This window comes from Cavia porcellus, unplaced genomic scaffold (genome assembly GCF_034190915.1).
Source record: "Cavia porcellus strain 051 isolate PalLab524CR breed Dunkin Hartley unplaced genomic scaffold, mCavPor4.1 scaffold_1, whole genome shotgun sequence".
Taxonomy (NCBI): domain Eukaryota; kingdom Metazoa; phylum Chordata; class Mammalia; order Rodentia; family Caviidae; genus Cavia; species Cavia porcellus.
The window spans coordinates 237,134,727-237,158,255 of NW_026947484.1; the positions used below are offsets into that span (position 1 = coordinate 237,134,727).

Sequence of the window (23,529 nt, forward strand, 5' to 3'; positions counted from 1 at the left end):
TTCTGCCCAGACAACCAGGCTGCCGTGCATAGAATGTATGTTCTAATTTCTGCAGCTCAGAGCCCCTGGGGTCTTGAGGATGGGGTCACCCCAATTATGATGCTGGGAGTTGCTGGAGCGATGAAGCAAAATTCACCCCTCGGTTGTCAGGCTGAGGCCGAGTGCTGCCAGAACGCATCGACACGTGCAAATCGAGTTAACCAGTGGTGTGACTGTGTGCCTTTGTCTGACAAGGGGACCCTGGGTGCTGAGAAAGGACGCTTGTCCTTCTGCACGGGGCATTGCTCTGATTCTAAGGGAGGGGCTGGAGGCAGGGACAGCCTGTTTCCTGCACCTTTGTTTTCAGAGTCAGGAACCGAATCCTAGGTAAGGCACTGCCTCTGACAGGAGACACCAAAATTTACAGGCATCAGAAGGCAGGCCTGAGCTTCAGATTTTTATTGTGGAAAATACATGTAACACACAACAGGCCATCCTGGCCATGGTAAACATGCAGTCCAGGGCCCTTAAACAGTTCGAACTTCTGGATAACCATCATCACTACCCATCTTCTGAACACTTACATCTTCCCTCATTAAACAGTTACCCCCTACCCTACCCCCCTGGAAGGCAACATTCTATTTCCATCTCTGACTCAGAATTAGCTACATACCTCACGTAAAGTGGGACTGCACAAAATCTGCTCTTCTGTACCCAGCCTGTTTTCAAGGGTCACCTATGTTGTAGATAAATTTGTGAATGCCTCAGCTCCCGTGGCTGCTAAAGCTGCATAATATTCCATGCTCCGTGGTATGCGGGGCCCACAGTGGATCTGTCCTTTCATCTCCCCGTCAATACCTGGACTGCTTTCGTGTGTTGGCAGGTGTGAATAATGCCATTTGTGCACAGGTGCACGAGCCTTGGGTTTTACATTAATCTTAATCACCCCTTGGACGGGAGGCAGACTTCACCTACAATTGCTTGATCTGCTTGTGTTTTCAGAGGCAGGCCAGAATATAGTCCTGGGGCAAGGACTGGGAGGCACCTTTGTATGGAGCCCCAGCTTCGGACTTAAAGGATTACAGTTCCCCAAACACAGAGGCTGCTCTGTCTCCTTCCTGCAGAGCAATCCTGAGACACACTGGCTTTAGCCAGGCTTCTCAATGCCATCCCACCCACAGCAGAGACACGAGCAGGGAGCCTAGACCAGACGCGTGTCCAGCTTGTCTGCTGGGGCCACATGTGCTTGTATTAACTCTTCATGGAGGCATCGTCTCCATAGAGTAACTGTTGGGGTCTGGAGCACACAGATGAGTACGATGAGTTCTCACAGATGTTTGCATCTGCCTCACCTCTGCCCTCATCAGGACCAGACCATTCCCAGTGCAAAGGTTCTTTAGGGCCAATACCAGCAGTCAATACCAGCAGGCTGGGGGGTTGAAGTGGCCTGTGTGGGTGCTAAACTGTGATGTCCAGGATGCTATCAGCTCTAAGTTCTCACAAAAGATTCCCCACCCCCAGTTCTGTAACAGATTAGCCACCCTCAGTGGAGCCCAGAGCAGACGGGGACCTCAGCACCACCAAATCAAAACACATTCCATTCACAAGTCTGCCTGTGCCAGGCATGAGGCGGGGCACTGCTGCAGCAGGACAGAGGTGGGCACGGCCTTGGTGGGGCTCGGGAGAAGAGGAGCGAGAATGAACGACCCGGGCTGACGACGAGTGCGCATCCGGTGATGCTTCAAAGCAATAAATGGCTCTGGCTGAGGCCACGGCAGGGACATTCAAGCTGGCCCTTTGAAAAGGCTGCGTAAGACTTCAACAGAAGGCTCGAGGATACCGTGTGCCAACAAAAGCACTAAAACAGAAGAGTAGTCATGTGCCGAATGCCTGCTAAGCAAGAGACACCAGGCCAGGTGTTGCACAAACCTTGATTAATAAAAATAAGACGAGGAGGGGCTGATCCTGCCAGAGAAGTCCTGTCACCGCAGTGTGGCCCGGGGACTTCGAGGGTCAGAGCACCTCCCCTGGATTTACGCCGGGTCTGGACATCCCTGCAGCCCTGCACTGCTCTGCAGACTGTGCCGTGCAGTCTAAAACTGAAGTGCCAGTGCCCTGTAGCTAGGAAGGGAGGTCTTGTGGTCTTGTGGTTGCACTGCACAACATTCTGCAAACTGGGGACTTTCAACGACAGGTGGTTCCTTACTTCATTCAAATTGCAATGAAAATAGCAGGAATAATACCATAATACATACAAAAGGAAATGTGTAAACTCCGCATTGTGCATATATATATATATATATATATATATGCACCACAGGAAAATCTCATGTTTTTAAAATAAGGAAAGTTAATTAGCAAATCTTTGTTTTCTAAAAGCAGTCTTATTTATCCAAAATAGCCCACACCAGGCTCACCAAGGTTGAAATTATATTTGGCTTGTAATTAGCATCCCAACTATCCCCAGGCGTGGACAGGATGTGACCACAAGGAAATTCTGTTCTCTCTATTTCCATAAATGCCCTCTGTTCTTATGCCTCCTGCTAGTCTTGGGGTGGGTGTGGGCTCCACAAACTACAGCAAATGCCATCCGAATCCCCTCTGCCCCACCCAAGCCCCCTCCCATCAGGAGCTCCTTCCCGGGCCTCCTGACTCCAGCTGCTGTGGCTTGAGGCCATGCAGAACCTGGGCTCTGACCTGCAGCTCCCGGGTCTGCCAGCTGCTGTTCTTGGGAGAGGCTCACACATTCTGTGATGCCAAAGGCCACGAGTCCCTGGGGCTGGGTCTCGCTGGCATCTCAGCCAGAGCGTCCTGGCCTCCTCCCTAGCACAAAGGGAACATCAGCTCCTCACAGGCCCTTATGTGAGTCTTCATCATCCCACTGCCTTGACAGGCGCTTTCAGAAAGACAGATGCCCCTCGATCGGACCTCAGCCCACAGCCCGGGACCGGCGAGCAGGAAGCCGCGGTTGAAGGCGCACACAGACCTGCGTACCCACCGTGTTCTCCCATACTCACCAGCCCCAGCTACACGCTGTTCCCTACGGCCTTCAGCCCCCCAGGCCTGCCGTGCACGGAGGCCTTTTATTCCCCGATTCCACATCGCCGTGCCTGTGGGAGAAGGACTGAGAACCGCTCCCCTTGTTGGCAGAGAACTTCCTGGACTCCCCGAAGATCACACACGCAGCACCTCATGCGCCTTGGCCCAGGGGTCCCTGAGCCGGAGAGAACAGGAGGGGCCTCCCCTGGCTCCCCAGGCCCTCTTCCCACCAGCAGAGCCCCTCCTCTCTGCCCACACAGCTGCGGGCCGCCTCCCTCCTCCACAGAAGTTCATCTTTGTGCAGTCAGTAGTCTGGAGCTGGGCCAGCTCTCCTCTCCCCGCTGAGCTCGCCTCAGTCTCCAGTCTGCAGAGGCCTGTGGCGAGCAGCCCTTCTGCTCTGTCCCTTCTCACTGAACAGCGCGGGGCTGGTGACACTGGGGACACATCTCCTCCCAGCTGACACCCACGTGCCAGCCCTCAAAACACAGGCCCCTAGTGTTGTTGGATCCCCAGCCCTCGGCCTCTGTTCCAAATTAAGATAACGCTACAGCCTTGTCATTCCTGTGGCGCCCTCTTGAATGAAGTGCTTCTGCTGGAAAGAAAGCAAAATTGAGGTTTGAACATCGGGCTGAAGCCGAGTCTAGTCTCCATGATGTGCATGCCTGTGAGGCCCATGGCAGGGTTGTAGCCTCACCCCTGGCACAAGGTGCAGGGTTTTCCTCCCTGCCCGTGAACGGCTGCTCTCTGGGTACTGCAGGTGACTGTTAAAAGGAGCTCAGAGAGCTGTAGATTTGTTTTTAAATTGTATAATACAGTTCATCAGATGCGGTGCCTGAGCAGAGCTCTCACGTTTAGACCAGGAGGTACATGTTACACTGGCCCTTGGCCGCTCCACCCCTGGGCAGTGGGGAAAGGGTTACTCTTTAGGGAATTGCCAGGCTTGGTCCAAGAAGGCAGCCTGTGGTCTGTGGGGTGTCCAGCCTGGCCCCAGGGGAAGGCTATTGATTTATTTGAGATACCCCAACCATCTTTCACAGCTGTGGGCTGTAGAACCTGCCATTAACCTTGGTCCCCTTGCTGGGTGTCTGCAATGGGCCAGGGGCAAGACCCTGGCCCAGAGGTGGAATCAAATGTTTTGGCCTGAAGATGAGGGACAGAGGCAAGCACCTCTCTGCTATTTTTCACCCAGAAGGGTTTGCTTTAAGAACATGTTCGACTGAACTTAGGATCATTACTGTAACTTGGGATCAGCTACCGCCGAATTGGAAATAAGTAAGATTTATGGGACTATGGTTTCGTGAAGAGCGTCTCGGTTATCAGGACTTGTGGCAGATCTTCTCTGTCACCAACTGCAATCAATCTTGCCTTTTATTAAGCTTTAATAAGTGACTTTGGTTCTAGGGAAAGTTCTGGAACAGTCAGAGGCAGCGCGTAAAATCCTGCTGATCCCAGAACAGGCTGCAATAAAAAAGCTCCCTCCTGTGGCCCTGACAGTGGTGCTGCCAGTTCACTGGGGACAGAGCCCCGCAGGTGCAGGTCCCCTTGCCCAGCACCTTCAGCAATGCGGTGCATGACAGCACAGTGAAGCTGCCTGACATTCCACACTGCAGCGCAACGACCTTGACACTCAGTGCAAGAAGGCCTGCGATTGGCCCTGGCCAGCTTTTGAAGCATTCAAGGCCGTGGGAGCCCAGCACACCTGTGCTCAGCTCTCAGCACCCCCAGGATGCAGCACCCAGGTCCTCCCGTCTGGCTCTTGTGTGGCCTGGTCCAGGTTTGTCTTTCCTGGTGACAAGGAGGAGTGAGGCTTCCCATCAGGCTTCTGTGGGGTCCCAGAAACGGTCCTAGCCCCTCCATACCTCGCCGAGCGTCAAGGGGCCAAGCCATGCACTGCACTGCCTCCCCTTTCTTCCCCCTCCTTAGCCTGCGGCTAGGTATTTCAGGCTGGCCTCAAACTTGCCATCCTCCCGGGGGTCGAACTCATAACCTCACACTTCCTAGGCAGGTGCATGTGCCACTGAGCTGCATCTCCAACCCCTAGCTCTTCTTAAAAGGGACACACTCCCTGTAGAAATGAGTCCTTCTTGGAAGCCACGCCTCCCAGGCAACACCTGTACTACTCAGCTCCTGGGGTCTTCTGCCCAATGTCTGGGCCGTTGACGACACGCGGTACCCTTACGCGGCATAGCTTCTCATGTCTGCTTCTCGCTTCCTGCAAGTCGAAAAGCTGAGGTGGGCGGAGTATAAACCCTTTCTGGCCCGTTTCCGAGCAGATTCAGAAGCAGATGCTAAGAACCACTGGGCCCAGGTGTGATGTGGAGCCAGGTGGGGCGGGCGGAGCTGGGCTGGAGGGAAGGGCATCCTAAGGTGATGGGAGTCTTTATGCATTCCAGGGCTTGCTGGCTTCCAACTTGCTGCTTACTGCATTGAAAAATATTCCACATGGTGGAAGAACTATTTTCCAAAACAAAATACTAGTATTCATCAGGAGGCGCGGGCTGTGCAGTGTGAACAATTCACTTTCGTTAAGTACCATATGGCCGCGGGTAGGAAAACGCTAACATGTTTCAACAGTACAGCTGGGGTAGGGCTCCTTTATTCACCGTGCAGATGGCTCTAATTGACATCTCTCCTAAAACAGGTCTCCAGCATTTCTGCAGGATCATTAGAGTAATTAGTTATTAAATACCATCACCACTTTTAGAGAGGGGGTCTGAGCCTTGGCAACTTTCCACCGTGGTGGAGCTGACAGGCCAGTTGGGAGGCCGAGCCATCGAGGGCCCATGGCGGGGTGAGCTGGCACCTCCTCCTCAGTGGCGAGGCCAGGGGAAGACAGAGATGATGCGAACTCCAGAACAGACCCACAGAGCACTCATCCTTGAGTGGAGTTAACAGCGACTGTCCTCGGGCTCTGCAGAGCTGTGGGTGCCCGAACAAGAGCACATGGAGAGAACCAGAAGGGCTCAAGGGCTGTGGCTGGGCTGGTCTTGATGGCTGTCACTCGCCCAAACACATCTGAGACACGGCCCTTCACACTGCCACAACCATGGCTTCCTTGTACTGCTACCAGAGCCAAGTCTACAAATGCTGGCCAGCCTGGCTGTCTCAGGAGGCTGTCCTGACAGGCCAGAGGTCAGCTCAGGTGTGAGGGCCGGCCCTGGACAGTGGATCCAGGTATACCAGAGGACAGCCTGATGCCAGCCCTTGACTGCAAAACGTACCCCCTCTTACCAGCGAGTTTACATGGGGCCTGTGCTGCACTCGGGAGGCGAACACAACTGAGGGTGGGGGGAGGAGGACAGTAGGAGGACTGACCACCACTCTTTTGTGGGGCTGAAAACCCAAAGAGCTCCACAGACCCCACACTCTGGAGCACATGGTGGCGGCAGGAACCCTAGCCCTCTTGAGACGGTGAGAACCCTCGGGCTCCTGTCTGGTTGCAGAGGGGCCTGGTGCTGGGGTTCCTTTCTTCCTCAACCCGACAATGGAAGAGTTCATGGGTTGAGGGGTTGGTGCTGTGCTGGGTGAGTCACTGTGGAATGGGCTCCTGATAAAAAGGGTGGGTTCGGGCCCCCTTTCTTTGTTATGTATACTCTTGCACTGCCATTGAGTACACAGCTTAAGACTCTTGCTGAATGCTGGTATCCTTCTACTGGATTTTCCCATCCCCAACCGCAAGAGATCAATTTTAATTGTTTGCAAGGTACCTTGTCTGTGATATTTTGTCACGCAGCATGAAACACATGAAGATGTCTGATGTTAACCCCAAAGAGAGGTTCCTAGTGCCAAGGTCGCCCAAGGGTGGGCAGGGACCTGTTGGGCTCATGGCGAATGTGCTGAGGGTCTGCTGCATCCACCACAGCCAGCGCTGTGAATCATGCTACTTTGGCAAAAAGAAAGGTGGTCCAGCACGTACACGGCCTAGGATTTCTCCGCAAAGGTAAATACAGACATCCAAGGGGTATCATGGATTTAGGAAATAGCCTTCACTTTGAGCTCATTCCCCATAGATCGAGGGTTAATAGCATGGCATTATTAGTTTAATTTCACAGTCTAATCACTTTCCTGCTTTATTGATCGAAAGACTAAGAGCAATTGTGATTTTTGTGAGGCTAAATCAGCTAAGGGAACAAGGCCAGGTGGCTATCTGAGCTCAGAGGCCACACAGGGGTGCCGTGGCCTGGCCTCCCACCCTGCACACCAACACCAGGTGACCCAGAGGAACCAGGCCATACCACATGCACATCTTCCCACAGAGAACCGAGGACTCGGCATGTCCTGATCCCGAGAGAGCTGCCTCTAACCAGCATCCGAAGGTGGGCCGGCCTCATGACAGCCCCCTCACCACACAGTCAGCCAGCCCCGGCCACCTTGTATGCCATTTGGAGTCCCAAACCGGCCAGGGCCTCATTGTTAAGCACCCCCCATCAGCAGGGCCCCATCTGTGCGATGGAATTTTTTTTGTCACTTTTTCAAATCAGAATAGAAACAATTTTTAGTCTATAATTATCATTTCTTTTCTCAACAGACAAATGTTTCCTTTTAAATTGTAGGGCGGAAAAAGCAAAGAACAACATTTTAAACCAAAAAGAAAGACTAAAATTAATTTCCTCTTTACAGAAAAATAAAATACAACAGCCCTAAGAAGCCAGGGTTTTTTCTTTTTCCAAAAGAGCAGCGAATGTGGCAGTGCATTCACCGTCACTGTTTAGGTCCATTCATGAGAAGCCAGTCCTGGTGGAGGGCAGGCCCGGGCATCTGGGAGGAGCCTGGGCTGTCCACAGCGGCCGAATGAACTGCCTAACGGGCTTTGCAGGGAGCTGGCAGTAGAGGTAAAGGCTGGGGCCTGTGGAGCCTGGCGTGCAAGCTTTCTACCTGAGCCCTTGGTTTCCGTATCTCTATAATGGGAGAGCAGCTTAGCTTCTAAAATTGTGGGCCCAAGAAGTCCTGCAAATGTCACCAGCAGGAAGGGTGCCAATGTCCTCCTCAAGCAGGATGGCACTGCCCTCAGGTATGTGGTACTAAGGGCAGGGCTGGCGGGGCTTGAGGTGGGGGTTGTGTGCCAGCCCCAGATGGCAGGATGAGCTGAGTTCTGTGTGGCGGGGCAACCCCTGCTCAGTGGATGAAGGCAGAAAGCTCAGGGAAGCAGCCCCCAGGATGCTGGGTCTGTTCCCAACCGCTGGCCTCCTTAGCAGGGCAGCACGGGCCTTGCATGTCCCTACATGCACTGAGCTGGTCCACGGGGCCACTACCAACCCACTGGCTGAGTCCTCAGCATAAGCCCCTCAGGGGCTCCCCACTTTCCAGAGTTCCCCTTGGCTCTGGTGCCAGCAAGGGCCAAAACACAAGAGAGCTGCCCAGGCCCTGACGAGGAGGGGCCTTCCACAGTCTGCTGCATAAATACTCCCACTGTGGCCATTCGGGTCAGCAGCCTACGCCACTGCACACGGAGCTGGGAAGAGAGGCTGACGCCAGCCAGGCTAGGTCAGCCCGGGTCCTGGGCATAGAGATCCACCACGAGCTGGGCATCAGGGCTGGCATGTGTGCTGCTGCTGCTCCTGCGAGGTGGCCAGGAAGAACCCACGACACTGTGGAAGGCGAGGCAGAGCAGCCACCAGGTATTTCCGCACTGTCCAGACACCTCAGTGAGCCTTCAGGGCGCTTCACCCCTGGTGCCACCTGGTGCCACCTGGCTCTCTCCAGCTCCCCTCCCATACCTCTTATAGGCCCCCCTGCACCAGCACTGGGTCTCCTCCAGCTCCCTGGTTGCACGTCAGGCTGTCCCTCCTCCAAGGCAAATGCAGCTTCTCTGCCCACAGTGTTATCCCTCCCACGGCTCAGACCTCACCTGTGTGTCCCCCATGGCTACACGCTGCACCACTGCTCCTGTGAGTCCTCTTGTGGCCGCCAGGATCTCCCCACAGGTGGTGGTGAGGGACTCCTCAGCTCGGGCAGGCGTGCCCCGGCTTGGAGCAACTCGGTTCCACCACTTAGTACTCCGCATGGGGCGGCTCCGGAGTCAAGATCCTGAGTCAAGATTTATCTGTACCTCAGGCCGTGGCCTGCCTCTCAAGGAAGCAGGGTGGGAGGCGCAGTAGCATCCACCATCTGTGCTTCCCAGGACCAAAGAGCCCTGGGCCCAAGCATCGTGGCGATGGCACCTTCCACGGCTGGGCAAGTCCTGAGAGATGGTCCAGGAAGGAGCTGCGTGCTGGCCCCAGGCTGCAGTCAGACTCCAGCAGACAGGCAGGGCCTAGGGTGGACATTGGATCTCTGTAATGAGCCCAGCAGGTGGAAAAGGCAACTGGGCATCTTGTGCACCTGATAGCTTGCTAAAAATAGCTGGGGCGGGGTCCCTCTGGTTGGCACAGGGGCAGGTTCAGGGCTCGTGGCTATGTGCCCGTGAATTCCAGGGCAGGGAGGAAGGTCTGGCTCTACACTAACCCTTGCAGACATGGCCGACACTGCGCCTCAGCCGGAAGTGCCAGCTCTGGCCTGGGGCCCAGGGCTCGGCGTCCACCACCTCCCCCAGGCCTGGCCAGAAGAAATTGTTGGCTGCTGGTCATGTGGGAGAGGAAGGGAGACAGGGTTCGGGCAGACGCCAGCAGCTCCGGACACTTTTTTCTTGGCCAAGACACTGGGAACACAGCTCTTCTCCTTGGACCAATGCACTGACAGTGTCGAACAGAAATGTCACCGTGTAAGGCCATGTGACCCAGCAGAAGAGAAAAAGAGGACTAGACTCTTTTGGGCCAAACCCCACCAGTCTCCGTGGCCCTCACGACCCTGCAGGACAAGCAGTGGGCAACAGAACAAAGGGCAAGCTCTCTTCCAGGGACAGGCCTGGTGCTAGCCTGCTTCCTCGGGTCTTTGCTCCCTCCTACGTGTCTAGACAGAAATACTTAGCTCTCAGAACCTTGAAGTCATGTAATTTGGCCTCCTTTCCTAGCTCTAGCACTGAGGTTGCACCTGGGGCACTCAGCTGGCTCAGGAAAAACTTTTAAAAACAAATAACACTCACTAAAAGTCATAGTAGATATTCTTATGGGCCAGGATGTCAGCCAGTGCTGGAAATCACTAAAGTCATCATCCAGCAGAGAAGCAAAGTCTAAGAGCTTGGGGGAGAAGTTCCAGCGAGTGAAATGACTTTCATACGACACCTCTAGCAAATGTAAACACCCCACCGTGCCCCTTGGAGCAAGGCGTCTAGTTCTTCTCCTGAGGGGCTAGGAATGAGAGGCTTTGGTTTGGCTGAAGCATTTTCACCCTACAAGCGCTCCTCTTCCTGTGAAGTCCTTCAGAAACATTCTGACATTTAAACCTGGCCTTCTCATTGGAGCCTTGGAAGGGACACAGCATGGCTTGTCCTGCAAGAACGGGCAAGGCCAGTGAGGAAATGGAACCCACAGAAGCAGGGAGGTCCCCTCTGCCGTGCCATCCCCCATCCTGTCCCTCTCCTAGCTGAAGGCCACCGGCCTGCAAGTTCCTGTCCCTCTGCTGTGGGACTGTGCCGAGATCGTGTTGCTGAAATGCGATGCCCGGCTCCCTCGGGCCAGCCGCGCGGCCACCCTGGCACCAGCATGTGTGCAGCACCCGCCCGTTAGCCGCGAACATCTATCACCAGGCTCGCAGCTGCTCCTCCCCTCGGCACTTCTTGGGTCCAGGCAGGTCAGAACAGTATCCTGCGGTCTCTCTGCTGCCTGCCCCCGCAGGCCAGGCCCCTGAGCCCTCCTCTGGCCTCCTGCCTGCACGAGGTGTGGTACAGGGAAAAGGGGAGCAGATGAGAAGCCTTTGGGCGCGCTCTGCCACTCCCTAGCACAAGCACCGAACATGTCACCTCCTCACCCAGCGTGGGCTTGCTTTCCTAGGGTCTCCCAGACATCGGTGCCGGGGAGGGCTTTGGGAGAGGCCCATTATCCTCACAGAGAGACTGTGGCGGTACCCAGGCAGGCTCCCGATGGAGGCACAAGCCCGCCTCCACCAACCTTCTCCTTAGGACACAAGTACTTACTTCACCGTTCCTGTTTCCTCTTTGCTAAAGGGAATCGGAGAAGCACGCCAACCAGCACAAGTCCAAGCAGCACAAACGGCGAATAAGCTCTTGGAAGAGAAGCCTATTGAAATGAGTCTTTGCTGGGCACAAGGTCGGCTAGCAGGCTTGGCCTGTAAATCACTGCACCCTCCTGAGCTTATTGGCTCTGGCAAAGGCAAAAACGTGCAGACTTTGACATTTCATAGCTCCCACCACCATCCCTGCACACAGTAGGCGTTTGGTCATTATTTGCTGAGCTGAATATCTGCAAAGGCAGCTGGACAGGTGAGGGGGCGAAGCTGGGTCCACTCAAATCAGAGACTTGCTACATGAGGCCAAGGCTAGGCTAGAATCCAAAACAGACCTGCTCCAGGCTGCTGCAGCCCCGAAGCTTGCTCGCGCCAGCCTCGGCTGAAAGGGATTTTGTAGGGGAGCCCGGGGAGGCCAGAATTAACATACTTACTGTATTATGTTGCAGCGGTGATAAGACTAAAATTTTAGGATTTTCTTAATGAGACTCCTACATACTCTGGTTTTTCTTATCAGCACTGGCAAGAATCCTAGTTCAGCATTTATGTCCTTTGCTTTATAACACAGAAAGGATTCTAAGAGGGGTTGGGAAACCAGTGCTGGGAAGCACCTGTGCTCCCTTTCTGCTCACCCTGTGGGGCGCCGGCCCTCTGCCCCCAGCCTGCAGGATGTGCTGCGCTGCCAGGCGACACCAGCCGTGAGAGTTCTGAGTCCCTTGTGCTTTGCTGAGCCACGTGCACCAATAAAACTGAGAACACCAGGCAGCCAGGACACCCCTGTCCCTCCCTGTCGGGGTTCTGAAAGCCACCCTTCTTCCCACCAAGTGTATTTTAGCTTTCAGCTGAGGGACAAGCAGGGACGAGCTGGAACCCACACAGGTCCACACGGCTCGTGGCCACTCTCAAGGCAGCTTTCCCCATATGAGCTTTGAGAACTTCTAGGGGAAGCACTGTGTGTCCACTGGAGGTAGATGGGACCATCTGATGGTAGAAGACTTTACTACATTCGTAGAGTGGACAGTGTGGAGTGAGGAGGAGCTAGGTGTCTATACTCAGGGCTTGGGGTGGAGGAGATGAAATCCCCTCCCCAGGGGCTGGGGCTGAGTCTTGGATTTCTCATCTTGCACTCCAAGTCTTTGGGCTCCTCTGGGGCAAAAAGCCCACTGAATGGGAAGAGAGACTGAGACCTGCCTCGCCTTCCCAACACATGGACAACTGTCCAAACACCACAAGGTATTTCTTTTCAGTTTTAAAACAGTTAAAGGTCTCCAATCTGCCCAGAAATAAGAACAGCCATCATGGGGCTGAGGGCATAGCTTGGTGATAAGAATACTCACCTAGCATGTATGGGGACCTGGGTTTGTTCCCTAACAACACAAAGAAAAAAATCATCTTTCCTGAATTCTAAACATAGCCAAAATTCAAAAAGCAATCAAAGCCTAGAACAACTGAACCGAAGGGCATCGCAGCGCAGAAGCTCACAGCAAAGTCCTAGCATGCTCCACTGCAGTCTGGAATGCTTCCTTTGCACACGCTTCTCACAAGCAGGTGTACAGAGGAGTACATGGGGGCACACTGCTGCTTTCGGTAAGAACAATGACCGAAGCAAGCTGACGGGTGAGAGCGAGGTGAGACGCAGGAAGACTATGACGGCAGGTGCACAGCCTCAGCAAACACGGCCGACGCTGCTCATTTGGTTCAGGGCAGACTAAGCACCTCTGGGATTCTAGGGCACCAGTATGCCCCTGCATAACAAACGCCATTGAAGCCACATCCGATGGGGAGCACAGGCTTTGGAATTCAACAGAACCTTGCATCCTGGCTCTGACATTGTCACCTGGGCATCCTTGGGCAATGTGCTTAAACTCTTTGAGCCTGTTTCCACCCAAAGGATGGGATACAAGTAGTTCCCATTTGTAGCCATGGAGAAGAGGCTTAGTGTTGGTGGTGTATCCTTACCCCCAGCGTGCTGGAGAGGGGAGCCATTGAGGGAGGCCCCTCCAGACAGATTTACTCAGTATAACTGAAATAATAGTTAGGGTTAAAGCAACAGAGAGGTGAAGACCCAGAGGAGAAGCCAGACACAGTGAGTGTGGGCCTGGGAAGGAAGGCAGGCCCAGCCCACCACTCCGTAAAAACATCTGGGTGTCCAACAGATCCAGTTGTACGCTCCCCTCCCTGCCTAGCTGCAGTTGTGAGCTCCATGTTACAGATGATGAATCCTGCACAGAAGTGAAGGCCTTCTTCAAGGCTACATAGCTCAGAAGTAGGATCTGGACACAGAACGATCTGCTCTGAAGCGGTTTTCATTTTTGTTTGGCCAGGGAAGAGGAACGAAGAACAGACCTGACTGCAGCAGACTTGGAGCTCAGGCCTGTTCAGTTGGCCCCACAACGCCAAACAGGGCCAGAGAGACTGATGCCCCTGTAGCTCCCCTGTGCCAGGGGGCAGGCTCGGGGTGCTGAGATCCACTGGTCAGCCAGAGCATCCGTCCTGCTAGACGTCTGTGAATGACATATTCGAAGGGGAAGAAAGGCTATCTGGAAACGTCCAATGCATGAACCTCACCTCAAGAAGCTCCATGGAGGACTCTGGGGGAGGGCCAGCCAGAAGGGTTGGACCCAGAGCCTTCTCCCAGGATTCTTCTGTATGTCACAAGGAAAGTCCCTGGAAGCCTCTTGCCTCAATCCTGTCTCAGGTCACCTCACACGCACATCACACCCCAGGCTCCATATCCCACACTCCAGGAAGAAGTGGGAAAGCAAGAACCCAGGATACTCCACCACAGACGCTCCTGCTCGCTTCTGACCATCGGGCTGCAGGGCAGTTCGGAAACAGCTACAAAGTGGTAAAATCTGGGCAGTCATCGGAGTTTCTATATGGCAAAAAATGACCACCATTGAAACCCTATAGAATCCTGAACGCCGGTTTATGATAATGTAACATTTCCAGCAATAATATTTGGGGAGGAAAGAGATGAAAATGAATTGAGCTTTATTCGGGGATTTCAGTATCATTACTATAGTTCCTTTTACTAAAATGCAGAAATATCTTTAACAAGGATTTGTGTTGTACTAAGAAGAAATGTATGAAAAAGTGACCTTAAACATGGGAAAATTTTTATATGCTATAACACAGGAGTGGCTTCTCTGCATGTTGGTGATATCAACAGTTTACTGAAGGAAAGTCTTATGTGATTAATCACCAGCCCCTGCCCTTCCCAGCAGAACCTAGGGGCGTCATGGTCTCAGAGATCAGGAAGCAGAGGTCAAGGCTGTGGCCTGACCTTGGCTGCTGGTGAGGGGCGGGGAATTCCAGCAGTCCACTGCTCGGATTCCAACGAAAGCAGACAGCGCGCTTTGTTCTCCCTCCCTCCCTCCTCCAGCTCGGAAGGCTTGGTTTCTCTTTTCAGCAGTCCGTGAACCCAAAGGGCAGACAGAAAGTGCAGGCTCCTCACTCTGCAACTCTCCCTCAGTGTGGTCAACAACTGAGGTCCTGCAAAGCCCAGGTTCTTACCTCTGATCACAAGAAACTACAGCAGCAAACCTAACGGCACCAACACACCCTGCCCTGGCACCCGACTTCCAGGGACTGAGCCTGCTGGGGCTGCAGCCTATTCAACCAGGGCTTCCTCCTCCCCTGGGCGTCCCTGACAGCTGGACAGTGAAGTCTTCAGCCCCATCCTGCTCTCCCTGAGACTCCCTGCCTGGCTTCTTTCCTCATTGATGACACCTTAAAGGCTCATGTTGACACTCCCTGACGACAGCCCCAGGGGTGAGACACCCTGGCACAGGGCTTGGGTTGGCTCAGTCAGGGACAGGCTGGGCTGGCAAGGTGGGTGCCACACAGCTGCCTGGAGGCCGTGGCACACTGGCTGGTGGGGCGTCACCAGATACTAGAGGGCGGCACTCTGAGCCCAGCTGGCCTGTGGGGATGTCCAGAAGGAGGAGGAGGTACAGATGGGGGGCTGTGGCCAGGCATCCTGGGGTATCGGAGGCTGATGATGTAGTGTCCCGGGTGGGCAGCTGGAGAGTGACAGGCAGAGGCCTGCGTGCAGAGAGTCAGAATACCGAGAGAGGCCCATGTCTGCTGGGCGGCTACAGCCCTGAGTGCGGCCTCTGGACACAGGCTCCGTGAAACCTCAGAGCAGCCCTGGGCCAGGGAAGTACACTTGAGGCCAGGCCATGTGGGGCCCAGAGACGGTGTGCTCCCAGCCTGCCGCCTGGCCGCAGCAGGAGGCTTTTCGGGGCCCACAGGCTGGGCCCTTTCCCAGGCTTAGAGACCTCCTCGGGAGGTCAGGCATCCAGAGGGACCAGAGCTGAGCACAGACGGCCACGTAGGGTGCTGGGAAGTAACCCAGGCCTCGGTGCAGGACACCGCACCCCAGGTGGCTGGGGGCTGGGCTGGAGGGCAGCCCACGGCAGGTGGGGGAGTCACATAAAGGCTCCCAGAAGGGACGAGGACCTGGGCTTTGGCAGGATTTCTCGATTGCCTCTCCGGGCCAGGGACATGACTTGAGTAGGAGGTGGGGCAGCCAGGCTGGGTATTTTGAGGCCTCTGCAGGAGAAAGGGGGCCTTGTAGCCTCACGCCTGCTTGCTAATCCCCAGGGCCCAGGACTGCACTCTGTCACCAGGCAGCTTGCAGGGTGGGGTGGGGCATACCTCTTATGTCTTCCCTTCCAAGAAAGAAAACTAAGAACGGGCCCCAAGGAAACCCCCTGAGATGCTACACAGTTGCACTTCAAGGGTCCAGGTGCTGTGAGAAAGGGTGCCACAGGCTGTCTCTATGGTCCTTCCACTGTGGGTCCCCACAGAGGGGCAAGGGAAGGCTCTGCTAGGGAAACGGGAGCTCCTGAAATAACGGGTGTGCTGGGGACGAAGGCCTACAGCCTCAAAGCCTGCTTTCTAATAATAATAATAATAATAATGATGAGATGATAATGGTAAAAATAATGACTATGATTACCACTTCTGGGCCACTCTTAACTGAGCACTTACTATGAGCCACACGTTATTTTATTTATCTTCACAGTAATCCTGTGAAATAGGAATTCCTATCAACCTCATCTGAAAGGAAATGAGACGCAGAGGTTTAAATCAATGGCTTTTCTATATAGCAGCTGATGGAGTCAAGATTTGAACCTACGGCCTGAGGGAAACAAAAATACCTCCCTCTGTCTTCCATCTCACTGACCTCACCAGACTCAGAGCTCAGAAAGCCAAAGCATAAGCAGGCAGCCACTGCGCTAGTGTAGTCTGCAAACGGAGGTGCGGCCAGCCGGCTCCCCACACCGGGAGCTGGTGTGCAGACTCGGGCTTAGATGTGGGGGGCCCTCAGTGGTCACCTTGCCCTGATATGGGCTCCAATGACACACAGAGACTGGAACATGAAATCCCATGAGCACAAAAGCAGAGAACACACAGGAAAGGAATGGACCAGATTTTGGAAAGGCCAATACTTTGAATTTCATATTAATTAAGTTCTTTAAATTTTTTTTTCTATCAAATTGCTTATGTTTCTAACTGTCACGAAAAAAGAAGTCAGCAGATGGCAGGCCCCGGGCTAGAAGTGAGCAGCTGCTCAGGGACACCCACTACCCTGCCGGCCACTTCTATGGGGGTCTGAGAAGTGGTTTCCATCCGAGTCCTTTTTGGGCTTCACAGTGATAAAGGGCCGGCTCTGCCCTTTCTGTGCAACAGGCAGGTTCGGCAGCTGGGCGCCTGCTCCTGGGATGGGGGTCACCAGCCTACCCTAACTCCCCTCCCCAAGGCTAGTGTGCAGCACACAGACTTGGTTCTCCATCTCGGCCCTGGGACCCCTCCATGCCTGTCCCAGCCCTGAGCAGATTGGGAGGGCAAGCTGGGGCCTGTTCACTAATTCCTCCTTGGCCTCCTCAGTGCCCAGCACAGGCCCAGACAGGTCACGAAGGATCTATTGATTGGCCAACCAGCCCAAGGGCCCAAATCCCAGGACCTTGCTCATGAGCTGCATGAATTCCAAAAAGTCTGCCAGGCAGTCATTTGCCTGTAACTCCAAATGCACTTTCCTGCAGAGATGAAGCTGTCCATGGTCACGGGGTGTCTGGCTGGACTGCACAGGCTGATGTAGTCACAATCTAGTTTGCTGAGCCATGGCTTGAAAGCCCAAATTATGTGCATTGTCCCTGGAGGAACTTCAGTGTGGTGAGCAGAGCAGAGGAGAGGAGAGGAGAGGGAGGGGAGGGAAGGAGGGGCCATCCTATTAGTCCTACTGGCAATGAGCTTGGCCTGTTTAGCATTTCTCTCTTCTCTGTCTTTCCTCTCTCTCTGTCTCTGTATATTAAAGGGAAGCTTGTTAAAATCAATGGAGCTGGAAATCACGACCCTTGGCTTTGAGAAGCAGAGTTGCTGGGCTGTGTGCAGGCTGCCAGCTGAACAACCCTACCCAGTAAGAACTCATGGCCCCAGAGGTGAGGGTCTCCTGGAAGTGGCTCTGCCTCAGCTTCTCTTTCCACTCCCTTTACTGCTCAGACAGTCAGGTTGGGCTGGGCAGGGGATTCGTGTGTCATACTGAAGCTCAAGCCCAGGAGCCTTAGAGAACCCTTCTGAGCACACAGGGGACCCTGTTATCCAGCTTGGTGTCTAATTAATGCCAAAGCTTGAGTGACTGAACTAGAACCCATAGCTTTGCAATCATGAACAACCAATTATCTCGCAATACAGCATGTTCCACTAGTCCCACCATTTGTCCAGGAAAACCACCAATCAGCAAGTCACACCAGGCTCCTCCTGTGCCCACTCACTCAGTCCTCTGGCCACTGCCTGGGAAGTGTGCCCAGGGCTCAGACACTGGCAGGGGCTGCACCTCCTCCAGCTGAGTCCTTATTCCAGATGAGGACTGAGGTCCTCGGGAGACTGGATGGGCTGTGCGAGATATGACCCCCACTGTGTAGAGAGGTGGGTCCATGGGGAAGCTGTCTATGAACTTTCTCTAAGGCGACATGCAATTGTGTGCATTTTGGAGCTGCAATGAACTCGCTACCCTAATGTGCTGCTTGAGCTTCAGGATCAGCTTTATTTACCGCAGCATTCTTGGGAGACCTAGAGGCCAACGGTGTTGTGCTGGGCACTGGGGGTGTTAAGAAGGACAGGCAGCCTGTCTACATTTTGAGTTTGCTAGAATTGTGGTGGGAGACTACAGTGACCCACAGGAGTGGCAGGAGCAATGCCAAGGGCCATCAGTGCAGTCAGCAAAGGGTCCTGAAGGATGAGGCACCTGAGCCAGGTCTCCAAAGAGGGCACATCAGGTGAAGAAGGGTGCAGATGCCCTGGGCAGAGAAGACATCCCTAGTGACAACAACCAAGGTAGGAATGGTGCGCTCAGGAGCAGGGAGGGGTACTGGATGAATGAAGCTATAGGACAGACAAGGAGAAGAGTGAAGGACGTGAGTGGGAACAGGCAGAGAGCAAGACATGGCCCCAAATGCCAGAGAACCAGTGGAGACAGTGGCATTGGTGGGTGGTGCAGAGGGGACCTACTGGGAACCAGTATGGATCCTCCTTAGGGTTGGGCTATGTAGAGGGACTATTTAGAGAAATATCTAGCAGATGACATTTCTGTTCGCACTGGCATTTGACCAGCTCTCAATTTCCTTAATTTATTCCACAAATGGTTCCCAAGTGCCTATGTTCTGGGCTAGCACTGAGTTTGGCAGGGGGATGGAAGAAACCTGCCCAAGATGAACCTTGGTTTTTAAGGTTAAGAGACCATTATGGTTTGTGTCTACATGACCCCCCAAAGTCTCATGCACTTTTAGATGGGGCTTTACAGAGGCAGCTGAATCTAGCAGGTGTGACTGATTCAGAGTGCGTGCTGGGGTTAAGGGTGTGAGCACTACATCCACTGTAGGGTGAGTAGCCTGCATACACTATAAGAGACAGAAAGAGGCTTATTCTCTCTGTCTGTCTGTCTGTCTGTCTGTCTGTCTGTCTGTCTCTTTTCCTCTCATGCAAAGCCAAGTGCCCTCTCATCAGGATGTGCTACAAGCAGAAGCACTTGCAGAAGCAGCCAAGGAAATTTCCAGGGAAAACAATCAGCCACCATGGCTGACAGTTGCCTGCCTAAACTGCGTTCTGCTCCTGAGTCCACACAAGGGCTCTCTGAGAGCAGCACCATGGCTCTATGCTCCCTCTTGCTTGCCCTCCTCTGCTCAGTCCTCAGAAGGTGGATAGAGGGGTCCAAGAAACAGGAGAGTGGGAACCCTGATGCATAGCTCCTCGGATGAAAAACAGGCCACTGCATTCATGGTCCTTGGAGGCTCCCCAACCCCAACCTCTGGCAGCATAATTACAGATGCTTCCCTCCTTACAAACCCTTCCTACGCACTGCATAAAGGAATACAATTTCTGGCTGTCCAAATTACAAGAGACCATAATGCACAAAAGCAATAAACACAAGTTCTAACAGCAATCAGATACCACTTATCGTAAACAATGGTTTTTGTGATTTATTGCGTTTGAAGCAGGTTCAGCCTCACTCCTTGGAAGATTTGGTTATTCTTGTTTTCAAGCAGAGTTGCTGGCAGCCAGCTGACGTCAGACAAAATTGCTTAAGCGCAGCAGATTTTAAAAATAGGGCCAATGCGGTGTCAAGATGATAATAACAGAAAATTTGGGGTGGTGGTAGGCTGTCATGAACTCTAAAGATTGGGCCTTTTGGCGTTGCAGGCTCCCCCCTGGAAGCCTGTGTGTCCTTGGTAGGTCTTACATCTGGCTCCTCCTTGCTTCCTAATGTCCTGCACTTCCATCTCTCCCCCGGGGCTCCTGTCCCCAGAGTGACCGAGTGAGGACTGACGTGGAGGGCGGAGACCAGGAACCAGAGGGAGCCAGTGACTGCCTGCATCAACACATCCAGCTGCTCGACCTGTCCACTTAGGCCCTGGTTAGCTCGGGCTGTCACACCCCAGGCAAGGGGGAGTCAAGATCACGCAGTGCATCTAGGCCAAGAGGTCTGCGGTGACCACTTGGAACAAACCCACCTTGTGCTGGCAGAGCAGCCCTTTCTCTCCTGGGCCCTGTCCACTGCACAGGGAACAGAAGCCCAGCAGCAGAGGAGCGGCTCAGACCTCTGGGAGGATGTACAGATGAGAGCTGGAGTTTGGAAATTGGGTTCAGAAACTTCCTGGGATTCTCCTGAAAGGGCCACTGGTGTCCACCAGGAAATTCTGCATTTATTAATTGTCACTGACAGGTCTCTGTAAGGTTCTTTAGGGAAGAAACTGGATCGAAGAACTAACTTTGGAATGGGAGCGAGGAAGTCCTGCCTGCGACCTTTCCCTGTCTCCTGGAGCTCCGTGTGTCACTGCAGTGTCCTGGCTCCGGACAGTATGCGGCCAGACCCAGAGGAGATATGTGCTCCCCGAAGGCCTGAGCCACCGAGCACGAGGTCAGGACAGAAAGGTGACTGCAGCCTGCACCGTCACCCTGGGCACACCTGGTACCTCCCTGGGCTTCCAGATCTGGTCTGAGGGAAAACCGTGGCAGGATGCAGCGTGCAGCAGGGATGCTCCCTCATACAGCGTGGGTAGAAAAGCACAGCATGTTTCCCCCAAGCAAGGGCTGGAAGAGACGGCCTTTACCCAATCAGAAGCTCCCTGGATTGCGAGGAGCACACGCCACCCTTCAGGGGTGCACGCGTCACGTCAGGCTGGGAGGAGGTGCTCTCGGTTCTTAGCTTAGAGCAGAGAGCAGAAAGATCACTGAGCTATATAGATCACGATAAGGAAAATGGATTTGTGAGTGACCATCCAGTCCTCTGAGAACAGCCAGGATATCTTGTTTGAAGTAAATTCTTAGAACATCACTCATCTAGGTGGAAAAAAAATATTGATTGCTAACGTTTATGCCAGGCACCAAGCTAAACTCCCTCCGTAATTAAATCTATCTAACCCCTTCCATGCTGTGTGAGCAGCATTCTTACTATCATTTCCTTAAAGATGGGGAAACAGAGGCACAGAGCATTTAGGTCACTTGCTAAGGTCACACAGCACAGCTCCCAAGCACAGCTCTGAAGTCCACAGGCCTTGCTCGGGTTTCTGCCGTTTCTGTTTGTGTTCTTTCCCACCTTGAGCCCTGACATCTTTCTTCCCGTGCTGTCTCCTGTCATGTCTGTGCTGGCCGGGATCAATACATGTATAGGAAGATGGGGAAGATGAATGCCACTTAAAACAACAGGAACACTCACCCGCTGGCCTCGGAAGTTGCCAGCGGTGCTCAAACCCTGCCACGGCTGCTCCAGCTGGCTGGGTCTCACCCCCTGGTCCCGGCTGTCCTCTCCCTCCTAAGATAAATTCTGACTGCCACTAACCCGTGGAACATCAGAGACCTTTGCCCCAGCAGGCCTTTGTGGAGAGTGGATGTGTCCGGCACCGATAGCACATCCCCAGACAGCAAACAGGAATTTCAGGAAACATAAAATTTGTTTTTTGATAAAGACAAAAGTGATACATGGCTCAAAGATACTCTCAACACGAAGATGAGTGTTTACACAGATTCTCACATCTCCCAGCAGCCTGCCCTCACGTTTCTAATCCTGGGCTTGGAGTCCTTTCTGGCATCACACCCTCGGGGACTTCCTCCCTGACCCCCCTTCCTTCTCCATGTGTCCCCGCACTCTGGTCTCCCCCATGCCTCTGGCTGGTCACCCCACTGTATGCTGCCCTTCAGAGAGCCCCTGGCAGTGGGCCTGTGCTACCCGCTCTGCCTCCATATGCCTCCGTGCACACCTTAATCTCCTGGGGAGATCAGGGTTGACACATATGTCAAGTCCTGGGCCACACTCCTGAAGAATTTGATCCAGTGACTTAGGACTTCACATCGTCATCAAATGCTCTAGAAGCTTCTGAGGCCAGCTGTCTGATAGACTACAGAAGAGACCAACCTTGTGGACACCTTGACCTTGGACTTTAACCTCACAGCAATAAAATGCATATCTGTTGTTTAGGCTGCTACCCGTTCTATTTCATCGCAGTAGTCCGAGCAAACTACCATGGCATCTGCTACAGGTATTTTGTAAATATGTTCTTCTTGTTTAAACTCATCTTTATCAAACTGTTTAGTTGCCCTGGATTTCTCATGGGAGCATTCTATCCTGGGGACAGTGACCTACTGTCTCTCGTCAGCCTGCCAGACTTGACCCGGCAGCCTGGTGCGGGAGCAGGAGAGGCTCTGGAAGGCGTCTCTCACCAGCCTCACACCTGCCCGACTTGGGATTCAGCCACTGCACTTCTCGAGGGCAGAAGCCACTGTCTCCCCGGAGCTCCAACCTCTCATCGCTGTCACCAGCCACTCACTGTGCTCTGCTTTCTGTGCTGAATGCCACCCTGTTCATGCCAGCTCCTCTAAGAGGGTGTGACTGCCCTCCCCTCCTGCCCACCAGATAAGCTGGGCGTTACCACCCGGGAGGCCTGATTGCTGAGTCAGGAGCCAATGGGCAGACCTTTGGGGAAGTGGCAGCTCTGCTGGCCTCGCTGGTGTCTGAGAGATGGCCTGGTTCACAGAGAAGCCCGCAGGAGCTCTGAGGATTGCGGAGGCCCACGGTGACTGGGGAGCCACACACAACAAGCCATCCTCATCCAGTTCAGACTATCACAACCAGGACCAAGGACCGGAGGGGCTCCTGGATACTGTGCAGAGCTGGCTAGGCACCTGACCCAGACTGCTCCCGGTCTGGACAGTTCTGGGCACTCAACTCAACCCCTGCCACGACGACAAGAAACAAGCCTTTCTGAAGGCAAGGTTTCAGCGCACTCTGCTGTCACCAGGCATGTGGTCTCCCACGGAATAAAGGTGTTTAGGGTGCTCTCAGCTCCACCTTCTTCTCATTTCCTCCTGCCCTTGATCCTGTTTTCTCCCTGGGGTGTGGGTGACTGTGTAGGCAGTGATTAACTCCACCGGGACTATAATCTCCGGAAGGAGCAGAATGGAAATCATTTTTGGAATATAAATCAAATAGGATTTCAGTTGAAGTTATTTAAAAGAAATTAATTGACTTGTACTCGCCACAATACACTGATAAGAGTTCACTGCCAAGGCTGTCAGGAGTAATGAAAAAACAGTTAATAAAATTCAGCTGTCAAAAGCAGTGTGTGACGGCTCTCTGGAGACGTCCCATAGCCCCCAGGGTCACGGGGGCGGAGCGCACCGGTTTGTAGGGGCCAAGCCCAGGCTTTGCTGTATTTCCTCTTGTGTAGGATTATTTCCGTTTTAATACCGTAAGATTCTCAGAGCTGAGCCTTTTCCCCAAGCTGCTTTGTATTTCTGTGTAGTACCATGCACATATTAAATCACAACCGAAGGAAGGATGCTGGCGAGATAACGATGTTTCTGCATTCAGTACTTCATGCTCTTTTTCATTTGAAAGGCCTTCTAAGGAGATATTTCTCCTCCCCCTTATTGACTGTAATGACCTTA

General features: G+C 53.6%; 1 protein-coding gene across 2 annotated transcripts in view; it reads right to left on the reverse strand.

Annotated features, from left to right (window-relative positions):
- Klhl29 (kelch like family member 29) overlaps positions 1–23,529 on the reverse strand; it is a 260,001-nt gene that overhangs the window by 138,595 nt on the left and 97,877 nt on the right. Inside the window, exon 1 of one of the 2 annotated variants that reach the window (XM_013155913.3) lies at positions 8,867–9,393. The exons of the other annotated variant lie outside the window; for it this stretch is intronic. Coding sequence (XP_013011367.2) covers positions 8,867–9,022 — 156 coding nt within the window. The 5' untranslated portion in view covers positions 9,023–9,393. Of the gene's footprint in view, positions 1–8,866; positions 9,394–23,529 lie in introns of those variants that run through there. 2 annotated transcript variants of the gene reach the window in all.